General features: G+C 32.3%; 1 protein-coding gene across 7 annotated transcripts in view; it reads left to right on the top strand.

Moving 5' to 3' along the window:
* Positions 1–14449, top strand: part of LOC119081367 (rap guanine nucleotide exchange factor 4) — a 67102-nt gene that overhangs the window by 17486 nt on the left and 35167 nt on the right. For 4 of the 7 annotated variants that reach the window (XM_037190238.1, XM_037190239.1, XM_037190236.1 and 1 more), the window contains exon 5: positions 13423–13569. In XM_037190238.1, the coding sequence (XP_037046133.1) occupies positions 13423–13569 (147 nt within the window). Of the gene's footprint in view, positions 1–5758; positions 6116–9618; positions 9923–13422; positions 13570–14449 lie in introns of those variants that run through there. The other 3 variants (XM_037190242.1, XM_037190241.1, XM_037190240.1) reach the window with 3 other exon arrangements.

Genomic DNA, 14449 nt, shown 5'->3' with positions numbered 1-14449 from the left:
CATATTTCAATATAAAGAAGATTTACCATGAAAACCATTGAAAAAAATATTTAATTTTTTTTATAGAAATTATTGAAAAGTATTGTTGCCATCCCGATGCCATCCCACTTATTAGAATCTTAGTAAGAATCCAATTAGAATGAATTAGAATGGTTCCGATATCCTTTTAGTCTCATTCAAATTACAGCTTTTAAAGTGAGATCTAAAATCATGCAGACATTTGTCAGATATTCTGTTTACACTTTTGTTCTACAGAATAATAATCTACATCAATTAAAAATAAATTATTTATACTGCACACGGTCTATTTATATTTGGTATGAGATACCGGTCTCAAGCCGGCAAAATTTATCATATTTTTATATTTTCAAGTCGCCCGTATAAAAAAAATAGTATTTTACATTCTACATGCGTCGAAAACCATACTTTTCATGTTTTAAGCACTTCTTTCGACACCCTCAGCATGTAAAATCATTACATAATTCGGGATAAAAATGAAAAGTCTCGTTTTCGTGTGTTTATTGACCTCGGCTAAGCCTTGGATCAACAAAATTCACACGAAAACTCTACTTTTCATCTTCTTATCCCTGGTCACGTAAAACATATGAAAAGTCTGGTTTTCAACGCATGTAGCATGTAATGTATATTATGTACCTGTTGGTAAGAATTTTAATTTGGATGTGTAGGACATTATGGCCAGAGCCGAAGGCGTGGGCAATAATGCCTACACGCCAAAATAACAGTCTGGCAATAGGTGCATACCATATTTTATCTGTCGAGAACAGATATATCGAGATAAGTAAAAACTCCCTAGAGAGATAAGTTCGAGATTATCGTTCTAGACCGATAAAACCTATTTAATGTCTTCAGGTGTCTTGATAATCGTGGATAATCGCCATTTTTTTCATCTACCAACTTTTTTGACGAAATATCCGAAATGTATTCTATGAGTAGACGAAACACGTTTTCATGTTCGTAAAAGGAGGATGATTCTAGTTACTTCCTATTGCATTTCGTATAAGGAACATCTTTGTTTTTCTTTAGTGCTTGTTATGTACACGCTTTTAGATTTCTATTTTTGTGTTTGATGCAAGACTCAATCGTTTAGAATCCTTTGCTGTGTTGCTGTATCGAAACTGTTACATTTTAGTTAAACATTAAACACTCTAACATTCTAACGGTAATAAAGAATGTAATTTATACATGCAATGTAATGGGAAGTGATCATTATTCTAATTGCAAATATATTCAAACATTAATTTAGCACTTCAGTTGTTCTTCTACTCATTCCAACTAATTAAAAGCATACAAATTCTCTTATATTTTTCATCAGCTCAGAACACCAAAGATAATTTAAAACGAAATGTTGCATACAAAAACTTATTTCACTGTGCAAATTTCGAGTGACTGGCTAGTTTAGCTTTTAATGGATTTGAATTGTAAAGTAAATATGGGAGATGGGACTTCCATTCCGCAGTATTTCCTTTATTCGTACTTTTAAATTTAGAGAAATGTTTATTCAAACGATGTATTTCGCCCATCTGTTTATCTTTATTTTAAATTATACCATTTATATTTAGTTTTCTTTTTGAAAAGCTATCTTTTGTAGGTAGACGAGAAGTATAATTTGATATGGTGTACTCATGAGCCCTTAGTTTATATAAACGCAGTGGAAATGATGATTTTAATAAATTGAAAACTTTCACTTGAAAATTAATTATCGCATAAAGCCTAGTTTTATGTTACAAGAAAAATTTAACCTTTCGCAGACGACTAGCATATGACAAGGGAACATAAATCTAGTACTTCCGTACTTTTAACATGAACTTACTTATACTTATACTTGTCCCCTATTTGTTCTCATTTTATTGAAAAAACGCTCAATCATAAAGTTCATTTTCATTTCATTTCATTTATTTTTCAAAAAAATAAAACACATCAAGTGACCTGCGTAGCTCCAGTTTGTAACAATTCTAAGGAGCTACTTTAAGTTCAAAAACAAAATCGATTAGACTAGAGATGTAATAGTTCCTAACTTTTAAAGTTCCATTATTAGTATGTCAAATATGTATATTAGTTTATTTGTTAGCCTGGAGCTAACTTTAAACGCCAATCTGTTACATACATCTCATCTCATCTTTTGTACAACGTAGCACATGTCTACAACGGATGTTTTAAAAATAAAGGCAATATGTAAAAGACATTGTTGAAGACATTTCCTCAACAAAAAATCTAGAAATATGTCTCAGAAGTTATTTGTTTATCATATTCCATGTTTCAGTGCACAGCTAACAAATACGTTACGACATATAACGAGTTCTAAGCTATTATACTGTGCATGTCAGGTAAATGTATACCTTGCAAAATTTTCTCAGAGTATGTAATGGTTGTTATAACTCGAAAATAGTTACAAATAAATGTTTTAGGCAAAAAGGAAAATAAATTTTCGTCTATTTCGACGAAATAGTATTAAAAGTGTTACAAAGGCATTCCTGATGTTTAGATTTAGAATCACTAGCTAGCTTACCCAAAATTACGCACGTAATGAACTAAGGCAATAGGAACGATTCCGAGCACGAACCAAGACTATGGTTGTACTACTGGTAATATAGGTCCCTATAGACAAGGCTGTAATGACAGATTTTCTTGCTGTGATCATGTAAAATCAGTGAAATCTTAATGTATTTTTATACGCACGCTCGTTGCATCATAAATTTAAAGGATTTGAGAAAGAAAGCAGAATGTTAATGTCATTTATTTCTGCCATAAAACAAAATGATATGAAAATAAACATAATTTCCTGAAACGATGTTGATACGTTGGATGGAAACTCTTGCGTGAACATTCGGAGCAGAAAAAGCGATATATTTCATTTTAGTCCATTTTCATTCTCATATTTTTAAATTTATATGCGGACCGGCTGCACGTTTTTTTAACTTGTCACAAGTTCATACGAAAAGCCATTTTATGTTAGAAAGGTGATGTAAGGACATATTTATTTCAGATAACATTACCAGTGTATTGGACTATAATTCGTTAGTGTCTCGGTCCAAGTGTGGCATCCCTCAGGTTCTTTAATCTACCGAAATTTGGTACCACAAATTGTCGTCCAAATAGACGTAATGTACTAGGCCATAGTTTTACTAGTTTAATATAAGTCCAAGAAAAAAGCAATTGTCAGATTCAAAAATCAAATATTGCTTAAGTACATTAACCACATTAACTACAGATATACAGAAATATAGAGCTTCAGTTTGTTAAAATTAATGAAGTAAAAGATTAGAAAATAGTTTGAAAACATGAGAAGTGGTAGACCTAATGATTATTCCGTGTATTGTTTTGTTCACATTCCCATATAATGTATTTTGTCTTAGAAGACTCTAAAAGACTTGTTTTAAATAACGGGAAGGGTAATATCATACTAATAAGTATCATCGTGTAATTAGAAAATGGTTAAACATTTTCTTCATCAATTTACTCTTCAAATCACTGGAGTATTTCGTCTTATAAAAATTGTAAGCAAATTATTCAAGTTCTTCGTCTCTACCGTATCTGCATATTAACCATAGCTTAGATGGGTTAATTAAAAATAATTTTCCGTCGCCCTACATTTTAACCTTCACCAAATTGAATAATTTTCTTACTTACGAGTAATTTACGAAAAACTTTTAATGGAAAAAAGTTCTGGTTGGTGTGGTAATATATGGGTGAATGTAAAACAAGTCAGAAATCGGAACTTATTCAATTAAATTGTCAATAGAATAATAATAATGAACTGAGAGTTTAAACATTTATATCAATAAAACTAGAGATTTTCTACAAAGTGTTTCAGTGCTATCATCATCTGCGAAAGGCAAAATCAAATAAAAGAAATCGAAAAACTTGAATAAGAAAACATTATTCATGAAACTCACTCAATAACTGATATTATATTACAACTTCCCTTTGATATTTCAAAAAAAGAGCTCTCCACTTACCAATGCCAATTCAAATATCAAGTATTTGTTTCAATATAAAAGGTTCAGTTTACGATGTGTAGATGTCAACAATCATTAAAAATATTTTTTTCAGCGCTTGATATTGTTTGAACATCGGATTTAGACGGTATCTGCTTCACATGGATACATGTCGCGTCGTATTAACGAATAATGTAATTGTCGTTGACGATTCAATTGTTGTGCGTCCACAGATTTTTTTTATCACTGCTTAATCTGTTCCATTCGGTTTGAGTCACATACATGATATTATATACCTTGAGTTTGATGAATGAGACATTCTTTGTTTGGTCTGGGTATTGCATTTAATTGTTTTATAGATGTCATCGCTTAGCGAAAGAAAAACACATCGTGATTTTATGATAGTGAAAATAAAGGAAAATGTAAATCTGAAATTGAAAAGAAATTGAAAAAAGTCCATTGAGATTAAGAAAGCTGTTATCAATCAATTGTTCGATTGGCCGATTAAATTAATAAAAAAGTGACTAAACTGTCATGTTATACTCTTCGAATTTGATATATACTATAAAATGGGAATAGTTGACTCGATTATGTAGGTTCGTACTAATTCTCCAATTTTTTTTCACAACTCAGGCGTGAAAATCGTCGTTTTCTGACCTCAGCTTAACCTTTGGAACCATTTGTTGTGAAAAACGTTGTGTTCACATCGGGAAAATGTAGGAAATTTTATTTTCTCGACTGTCTTATTGCCGCGAAATGCAATTTTTTTTTCCTCTGTGAACACATGGCTATTAGACTCTGTGAAGTATCTTTACTTTACCTTGTTGTATATTTTCGTATAGTGACTCTGTCTCTCTTTGACGTTTTAATTATGTTATTCAAACGGGATCACTGTTGCAAGTATAATTTAGGGGACATTCAGAAAGTGAGCTCTCGAGAAATGACGAATTTCTGACCTTCCTCTTCATCGCAAACATGTCTAAAGAGATTTTTTTTTAGAATGTATGAAGCGTTCGCTCCCTTGATGATGTACTCTGTGAATGAACCCTTACTGGAGAGGAGAAGTCAACATACTCAATTGAAACAAAATGAATAAGAAATTCGGTTGGACATGGACTGGACATACAACAGAAACAGACAGTAATGAATTGTTGCAACTAAATAGATTAAATTCAGTCACATTAGTGGAAAACATTTTGGAAGAGTTTATTTCCACCATATCCAACAATTCATGAAAAAAATAATAATTGTTCACTTAAAATGCTTGACATTGACCAAACGTCGGGTAGCCGTTCAAACGTTTAATCACACAAATTGTTTTCGACGAAAACTAAAATCGAAAAAAAAACATTTTCACCAATATTTCTTTACGATTATCACGCCATTTGTATACGAGTATAAAGTTATAATGACTTATGTACCAATAATAATTAGCAATGTCGACATTTCGATATCAAATCTCGCATTCGTTGCATGAAGCATGTCAACTGATAACTCCTTATCGCCAATATCCCATAAAAATATAGGTAGACGTACCTTACACGTATGTCGGTTGACAAACCCTGACCTATCATTCATAAAGTATGGTGTATGTTATACTGAATTAAGTGTATGCATACAAAGAACATAAAAGTTCCACGGTAGCTATATTATATTTCCCTCGCGTAACGTCTTTTTACGACTGTATTTTCTTTTATTTGTTTTAATTATCATTTTTGTATAATTTCATAGTATGTGACAATGACGAACTGAACGAATAGTTGTTTATACTCAACCTTCCGAACACCTTTTGTCAATTTTGAAATTTGTTTTGAGTAGTGATGTTTGGTTGTTGAGCAGAAACGGAACAAACAGTATGTGTTGATATAGAATTGGAGAAAAAAAAATTTCTCGTCGTGAAATATATCAAGAATCGAAGTCAAAGCGGTGTTACACCAGACATGGTCTTGTGAAGTGTGATTTGACGTAAACATTTGATAATATAATGGCTGTGGCAAATTTAATATAAATTAAATAAATCACCTAAGCTTGTGGTTTTATTTAAATTTTAGTGAAAATATTTTAATTAAATTTGTGATAATTGAAATGACTCAAACCACACATTTCATGTGTGTACTTAATTGGAGTGAAAACGCGATGTGCAAAATGATACTGGCAGGGTGTTTATTTTGAAATTATTTGAAATGAACGTTGTTGAAAGTTTGTCTACTAATCTGGTACATTGACACTATGTACAAAATGGGGAGCTTTCACTATAACTTTGAATTTAATTAAAATCAATTTCGCCCAAATGAATTTCTTTGTAGTCTTAAATTGTATGTATATAGTGCGCGTATTAAGCGGTAATTTAATCCTGTAAATAAATATACTTATCGAAAGGTATTTAAATTAAAATATTTACCTAATAACATCGACTCTATAATTTAGTGACGATTTATCCTACGGTACTACATACTCCGAGTATGATATTCGCATTTAATTTTTGAATAAACGAAATTAATGGAAATGTAATTAATTGAGAATATAGCTCAGTCAGGTCGTCTTCTAGTTTTTTCGCTGTATCGAAGACTTTAAATTATTTAATCGCCATTATAGAAAAATGTAAGAGTTTCCGGTGAAGTAATGGAATACCTTTATCTGTAATGTAACAGGATGAACTCAATTTTATTCAAGTATATCAGATCGGTAATTTCACAATCTTACAACTGCTATGCCTTCAAAACTCAAAAACTTAACTTTAAGAAACTGTCATGTGCTATCGACAACGACGACGACAATAATTAGCTAAGAGTTCTGGCTAGTAATGTGCTCTTATAAAGCGATACGTAAGATAAAAATATTGAAGTAATAGATTTTCTATTAAACACTCGACAAATGTAGTAAAAGATTTAATGATTTTGGTAGTATTCGCTTGTCGTTTCTACAAGATTAAATTGTGTAATAATTTCTGGTTCTCACAACCAACTAACCAAATTAAATGAGCTTCAGCATTTATTTTTCTATCGAGGAAATATTGCACACACTTTTAAACGCTTAATTTATCCGAGAAGCTTAGATTGTAATACTACAACATTGTCATCATTTATATACTTTCAATCGTTTGCGTTGGCTTGAAATAAGGTAATATTTTTTCATTCTTTTCTGGATAGAAAACTACTGAGATAATACAACGCTTAGATGTATGATGTGTACGATCTAATCAGAAACGTAAGCACTGAAGTTCGACAACACTCATTACCCATACCCTAAGCTCATATTGGATTTGTTTTGATACAGAAAGGTGTAATTCCTTACTCTATCTATATTATGATACGTAGTCTTTTCGATTCTTGTCAACATAAGTTTACAACTTAGAAGTTTCAACGTAAAACGATTAAAGTTCGACTGACAACAATGTTCAAGTACATTAAACTTTCTATTCAACGATTCTCTCAGCGACAAATATGTGAGACGGTATCAACTTAAGAAATTAATTAACGTATTCGCTCTTTAAATTTCATGCCAGTCTGTTTTCACACAGAAAGCGTCTTATGTTTCACAAGTTATTACACCATTATTGAACTTGCTTGTGTCGAAAATAATAATTTAAAGTAAATATCACACGAAACTTTCCAATGGTCTCTATATTGGGGTTGGATATTTTCGAGACATTTTCAATAAAATTCAGAAAATATTTTCAGTGGTATGAGCAGACGAATGGACGTTAAAGTGTAATTGTAGAGGGAAAAAAATAAGAAAATATTGGACTCTGTAACACTGGGTGTACTTTCTATTGGGAAACTTCTATACATTAACAAGAGTCGGAAAATCGGAAAAAGACACACAGTGAGGTGTATTGTAACACAATTTTAGATTTTTGTTGTAACATTTAATTTAATGTCCCATTTTATTTACTCCAAGTCTGAGAAAATATAAACAAACTGAAAAGTAAATTACGAAGAAAGGTTGTGTATCGAAGGATATATCGACGTGAAAAGTGACATTTTTTTTTAAAGAAGATCCTTGGACATGAAGAAATATCAAAATATTAAAAAGGTTGATTGAAACAACATTTATCCCGAAAAATGTAATCTGGAACTGACAAACTTATAGAAGATTATTTGATCAGTAGTTCTTGCTTAATGGAAGAATTATACTTAACTATACAAATGTAGCTATTCCACTGAAAACGTAATGCTTCATCTTACACAAATCTATTTTCAAATCTAGATGAGAATCAGAACGATAAAACGACGTGAACATTTTACTCGTGAATTTTTTTGTTTTATATTGCAAACAGTAAGTGCATGCGGAAATTAATGTTAAGAGAGTCATTAAATTATTAAACGTAATTCGTATCGCAGCGCTTAATGTTTCTATAAAATCTAACTTTTTTTGCGTTCTTGTGAACTTAAAAACTTAGAGAAATAATTTTTTGCTGACTGCTGTTGTAATTACTCACTCTGAAGAAGTGCAGCATTCTCATTTCACATTCGTTTCAAGAACATAAAATAGTTACCTTCACTAACTTTCTGACAGCGTAACACAGAGTGGTACATTAAGCTTTATAAATCATTTCATATTAGAACTGTTTCTAATTATCATGTCGTAGAAAATTTCGACTAGAAATAGTTGAACTGAAAAATTAAAGACAGAGATCGAGCCAGTGAATATTTTTCGTTATGTTGAAGTTCTGCAGATTTTTCATCAGTGATGGCAATCATTTCAAATTGTATGCAATGCGCAGTAATTCTGTAACGATCTTAAAAATGAGGTCACAAAATAGTTCCAGTATATTTAAAACCGATCTCCATTAACAAATTATAACCAAACAAAGTACTCTAATAACTCCCACCGCGTCAGATGCGTATAAACGTGTCCTAGAAAATTAAAGGCACACGAGAATTTAAAATGCGGAATGCTCAAAATAGGCATAAAATGAAAATACTCCCAGAACATTTCTGTACATCAAATGCACAGCCTGAACAACATAAAGTAAAAATGTTCTTCAATTAAATGAATTCCATTGCGTCGGAATTAATGATGGTATAACATACACCAGTATACACAGCATAATAAATATTCATTTCACTCGGCGGTATGAAATAAAGCACAAAATAATAAACTTTTGCGAAACATAATAACTGAAAAATGTGAACAACTCAACAACCTAATTCGGGGATATTTTAGCATTAACATTTGATACACGCTAGTAAAACACATAAACTTAATATATTTAGCCAACATTGTGACATATTTGCGCACGTGTATGTGCATATTAAATCAGCCAAAATCATAACACATATAACCCAACAACACGGCTGTAATATACTTATCAATGCCTTTGGGGCATACAAACTGAATTCTCTTCTATTAAAAACGGAATTACTTTGAAAATAAGCTGCAAAACATTCGGAAATGCAGCATTTTCAAATTAACCCCGAGTTATTTGGTTTAAATGGAAAAGCGTTGGTAATGTAATGATATCTAATTTGCAAAACAGGAAGTGTGGGAAACGTTTAGGTCCTGGTCCTGTTGCAGTTGAAACGTTGCATACTGTGAATTTAAAAACGGGACTTTTATATGATTGACGTGCTCCAATACCTATACTTAAAAAGAAATCTTATCTCTTGAGATATTATAACAAACGTATACATTTCAATTTTCAAACAATTAATACCAGTCGTCAGTATCGTCGACGTTATATTGTGCCAACCTAATTAATTTATAATAAAATAAAAGAATAAAGATAGAAATAATGTTGACACAGTGTCGATACAATGTGGACACAACGTCGATACGATGTGGACTAAAATTATTAAAGTGAAAAGATGTGACTGCAAGAAAAACAACGAAATTTAATTGCATTTAGTTTTACTTATGTGTTTTTGTATTCGGACAATTTTGGACATATCAATGCGAGCCATGTCATGTGGCCTCAAACGGGTGTCTACAAAGTACAAAAAATGTGGAAGAAAAATTTGAAGGTACGCTTTTATTTATGAAGCTTTTGTTTAAGAAAACGACATTTATGACATTCGTGCTTAAGCTGTTATCAAACGTCTGGCTCGGATCATCCAGAATGATGACTTACAACTTTTTAATTCTTCTCATCTCGACCTACGTCTAGTACATTTTTAGCTTTTGTTGTCTTTTGAACATAAAGATACGGAGTATTTATTGATTTAGTAGTTTATGCAAAAAGCCATCACATCGTCTAAATAGATCATTCAGCAATGTAGTGAGATTGTTACTTTCACATGCCCTTTTTAACAGCAATTCTTTTACAAAAATTGTTCTTTTTAAAGATCTAGATTACAGTATTGCAGTAATTTTCACGAATTTTCTCAAATTTTCTCGATTTTCTCAAATTTTCAAAAAAAACTTTTTGTGAAAATTCACGAAAATTTGAGAAATTCGTGAAAATTTGAGAAAATTCGTGAAAATATTTTCGCGAATATAGGCACTGCAGTATTGAGTAAATGGATTTTCACATTTATTTATTTGCACCGATTGACACACTAGTGCGTAAAAGTGACGCTTGTAGAAATGAGAATCCCACTACTGTACATAATAGTTATTTATGACATCGAGTGCGAAGTACAATTGCTAAAAGTTTCTCATATGCAGAATGAGCACCAGCTGAATATCACCAGCTGGTGTACAAACAAAAACACTTTGTATTGTATACAATTGAAAGACAACCTACACACAGTGCATTTCTACGTTAACGTCATCTACGCGCACATAACACGTATGAATGAAGTAAACACATTGTTAAGAATGTGTTTTGATTACTTATCATACAATAAGTGTGTGTTAGCAGATGCAGCTGGTGATATTCAGCTGGTGCTCATTCTGCATATGAAAAATATTTACAGGCTGTACTTCATTAGGCTCTAGTATGTGTAATTATGACACGAGGCCGTAGGCCGTGTGTCATAATCCACATCGTGAGCCTAATGCAGTACTTCGCACCGAGATTCATGCAACGTTTTATGTAACAGAGGGAAATAAAGTTCGCAGTTTTCGAACATTGTAAAATTTTCGCCAGGGTAATGTTAGAACAACAGCATCTAAATATTCATTTGCATTTTAACCCTTATAACTTAGAAACTCCCAAAATCCCAAACAACTCCTAAATTAGCAAACATGATAAATGTGATTGTTTCATTCTTCTGGGAACGTATAGTACTCTTCGCAGGAAGCTCTTGTGACAGTGGAAGAAAATATCGTTAAATATTAACGCATGAAATGATGAATAGTATCAACATGACATTTTTTTCGATTAAAAAGGAGTCTATTTCCTGTTCAGATCTGTTCAGATGCATATATTCTCACGAAATGATATCATTTGTCTAATATCCAATGTTAATGCGGCTGATACATACACACGTACACTCGTACACTGCATCCGAGTATAAATAAAAATTGTACGTCATCATGTTGTTTCATCATTCCCATGATATTACCTTTGGGATCAAGAAGAATTGAGAACAAAATAGGATTGTTGCGACAATTAAATGTTTGAGAGGATTAAGCTGATATTTCTGGAAAATATCACGTACACATTCATATTCACATTCGACTCATGAACATGAATCGAACGTGTATTCATGTATACCATTCGTACGCGCTGATGATGCATAAGGTTTAATTAGTAATAATGTTGAAAACAGGCACATTCTTCAAAGATCACACTTCTTCCGGCATTTATTATAAAACCTGAAATTTGTATCGGCGGATACTTGCCAAAAATTTTAGAATCTCTTTTACACGACATTTTGGACATTGCTTCAAAGGCCTACAAATAATATTGCTTTCGAGAATGTTTTATGAACAACAATAAGAAACAGCAAGCGCTTCTTTCAGTTGATTTCTCTAGGGAATGCTATATTACGTCACGAAAAGCACCCCTTCTGCTAACAACCAAATTAAAAAAATATTTATTACACAATTGCGTGCATCAGCGCTTTCTTAATTAGACAATATTTTCTGGTTGTACTGTATTCTAAAAGCTCAAACTGAAAGCGTAAAAACTGATTTACTGGAACAAACGGGTAGGTTTTATTAAACGAACACCGGTGCTTCTTTTTGAACAGATTTGAAAGGATTGAGTTTGACAATAAACAATTTACGACAGAAGTTTTTTTTTAAGTAATTGGCGCTACTAGCATAAAAAATTTTGATTATGCGTTGTAAACGTAAACATCATTTTAGTAGAACATGATAAAAAAAACAGGCAGTGAGACTATACTTTATGTCGAAGCCATGAACAAAAAAAACCCACACTGAGACTGTACATGATGTCGAAGTAAAACTTTTACATCGTACCGTGAAATCATTTTATGTATATCACCTCTGCAAATATACTATTAAATTCAGTGATTTCTGTACTTTGAGTAGGTCTCATAAAAGTCAAAAACGTGCCGAAAACAGTAAATCACCCCATCACATCCTTCCACCCGATTTCGTTTGAGTAAAATATCAACCTAATCGTTCCCTTCGTACTAAATTCATTAAACAAAACATTCCGAAAAGAATTCCAATTATAAGGTGCGGCGGTAAGTTTCATTTTTAGTATAGAACAAGTTAAGCTCATTCGTCCCACACTTGTTTCATTCCTTCATTCACTTAACATGTATATTATATAATACTCGCGAAAATACACAGACGCCCTTTTATGGCATTTTGTTAAACTTTGTTGAACATCTTTTTCTTCGTATTAACAGCACTCCAGAGGGATCTTTTTTGAAGATTTCTGGCTTTTAGATATGGTACTGGCGTACACATACAAATACAACAGTTCACAATTGTATGTGCTATATGATGTTCTTGTATGGTACTAATCCTTTTGAGGAACAAATTCGTGTACACAAAATGTTTTTGTTTACGTACTCATTTAACTCGTGTAAAAGTTTTCGCCTTTAAATTTCATGGTGAAGGGGCTAAAAATTTTCGGTAACTTCATAAAAGAAAAGTTGAGAAATAAGTCCTACTCCAGCCAAGTATTTAAATGAACTTGGAGTCATTTTAAAGCCCATACCGTTCAATACAGCCAAATTCTTGGATGTTAATTCTCCCAAGTGGATCCAAAGTTTCCGTTTACTTTCCGTTCCCAGTTGATGCGTAGTTTTGGTCACATTAATTTTAATTATTCGCCTCTGTTCGGTTGCTTGTTAGCTGTATTGAAATTGTTCTGTTACTCCTTACTGGAGTAAGAGCACTGGCTTTAGTATACTAAGGCCTGCAATTTAAAGCTTCCTCTTCCTACACAAATTCAAACAGAATTTTGTTTGTAGTGTGACATACTTTCGGTACAATGTGGATGATTAACACATCTATAAGAAACTTTGAAGAATTACATGGTCGGTTCTGCTGGTATACTGTAAAAACATGTTGCCGGTATATCCTTTCATTGTTTACCTTTTTTTAATTTAAGTCTGTATCCACACCAATATTTAATAAAGTTTTCTTTTTGTTTCAGGTCCCTGTAACGCTGTGTAATTTAGGGGTTGGAGCCACATTCGGCGAAAGCATTTTACATGACTTACCACGTGACAGTACTGTTGTTACGAAAACTACTTGTGAGCTTTTACGTGTTGAACAACAGGATTTTCGCTTAATCTGGGAGGTAAGTGGAAGATTATGGAAGATTATGGCTGAGAAAAATAACGATGAATGTGTATCACAAAGCTTTACTGATAGAGGGTAGAAAGTGGTTGTGGTATCACAACAACAAATTGTTCTAAATGTAAACAAAATGATTTTACATTTTCCTTCGAAAATTTGCATTTCTATTTCATCCTTTGAATACGAAATTTGTCAGTACATCCCAATAAGCTTTATATTAAACTCTTAGACTGAATAGAAAAATAACAACCTTTTGTCTGTAGAGTAGATGTGTTCAACGTACGACATCAGTTTAAAACCGTATAAATTTGTGAAATCAAGTTGGGATGAAGTGTAATTCTGTACAAAAAAAAATCGGTTTGTACTTGAAGGACTCCGGCTGATGTGTAATTTTAGAAAAGCTTCTCATAAATATATGCGTGTTCATCAGAGATGACGAAGTTGCAAGTTGGGATGAATTGATTACTTATGGAAACAAGTTTTTAATTAAACTTTTCCTATTATCGTTCCGTAGAAAAAGTTTTTCATTTCCATTTCTCGGTTTATTGCCATATTTTATTAATATGCACAAACATTTAAAACCGTTTTACGAACGTTATATCTCTGTCGGAGGAAAATTATTTTCGCATTGAATCAATTTTGCCGTTCACGTCGTTTGAGTGTGTGTGATATATGCCTACAAACAACAGGCATTCGTACCGTGAAAGGAAGGAACAATGACATGCTCCGATGCACACACTCTTATTGAAATTGGATATTCCATACATGAGTTGTGTTTTGAAAGATAAAATTTATTTTTAGATGAAAAATAGAATGTTGTTTTAGATTCCACGCAGGCATACATTAGAGAACGTTAGCTAAACGGCCGCTAACGCTAATTT

Source organism: Bradysia coprophila, unplaced genomic scaffold (genome assembly GCF_014529535.1).
Source record: "Bradysia coprophila strain Holo2 unplaced genomic scaffold, BU_Bcop_v1 contig_358, whole genome shotgun sequence".
NCBI classification, from domain to species: Eukaryota; Metazoa; Arthropoda; class Insecta; order Diptera; family Sciaridae; genus Bradysia; species Bradysia coprophila.
The sequence above is the reverse complement of the archived record's forward strand: the minus strand, read 5'-3'. Positions and strand labels throughout refer to the sequence as shown.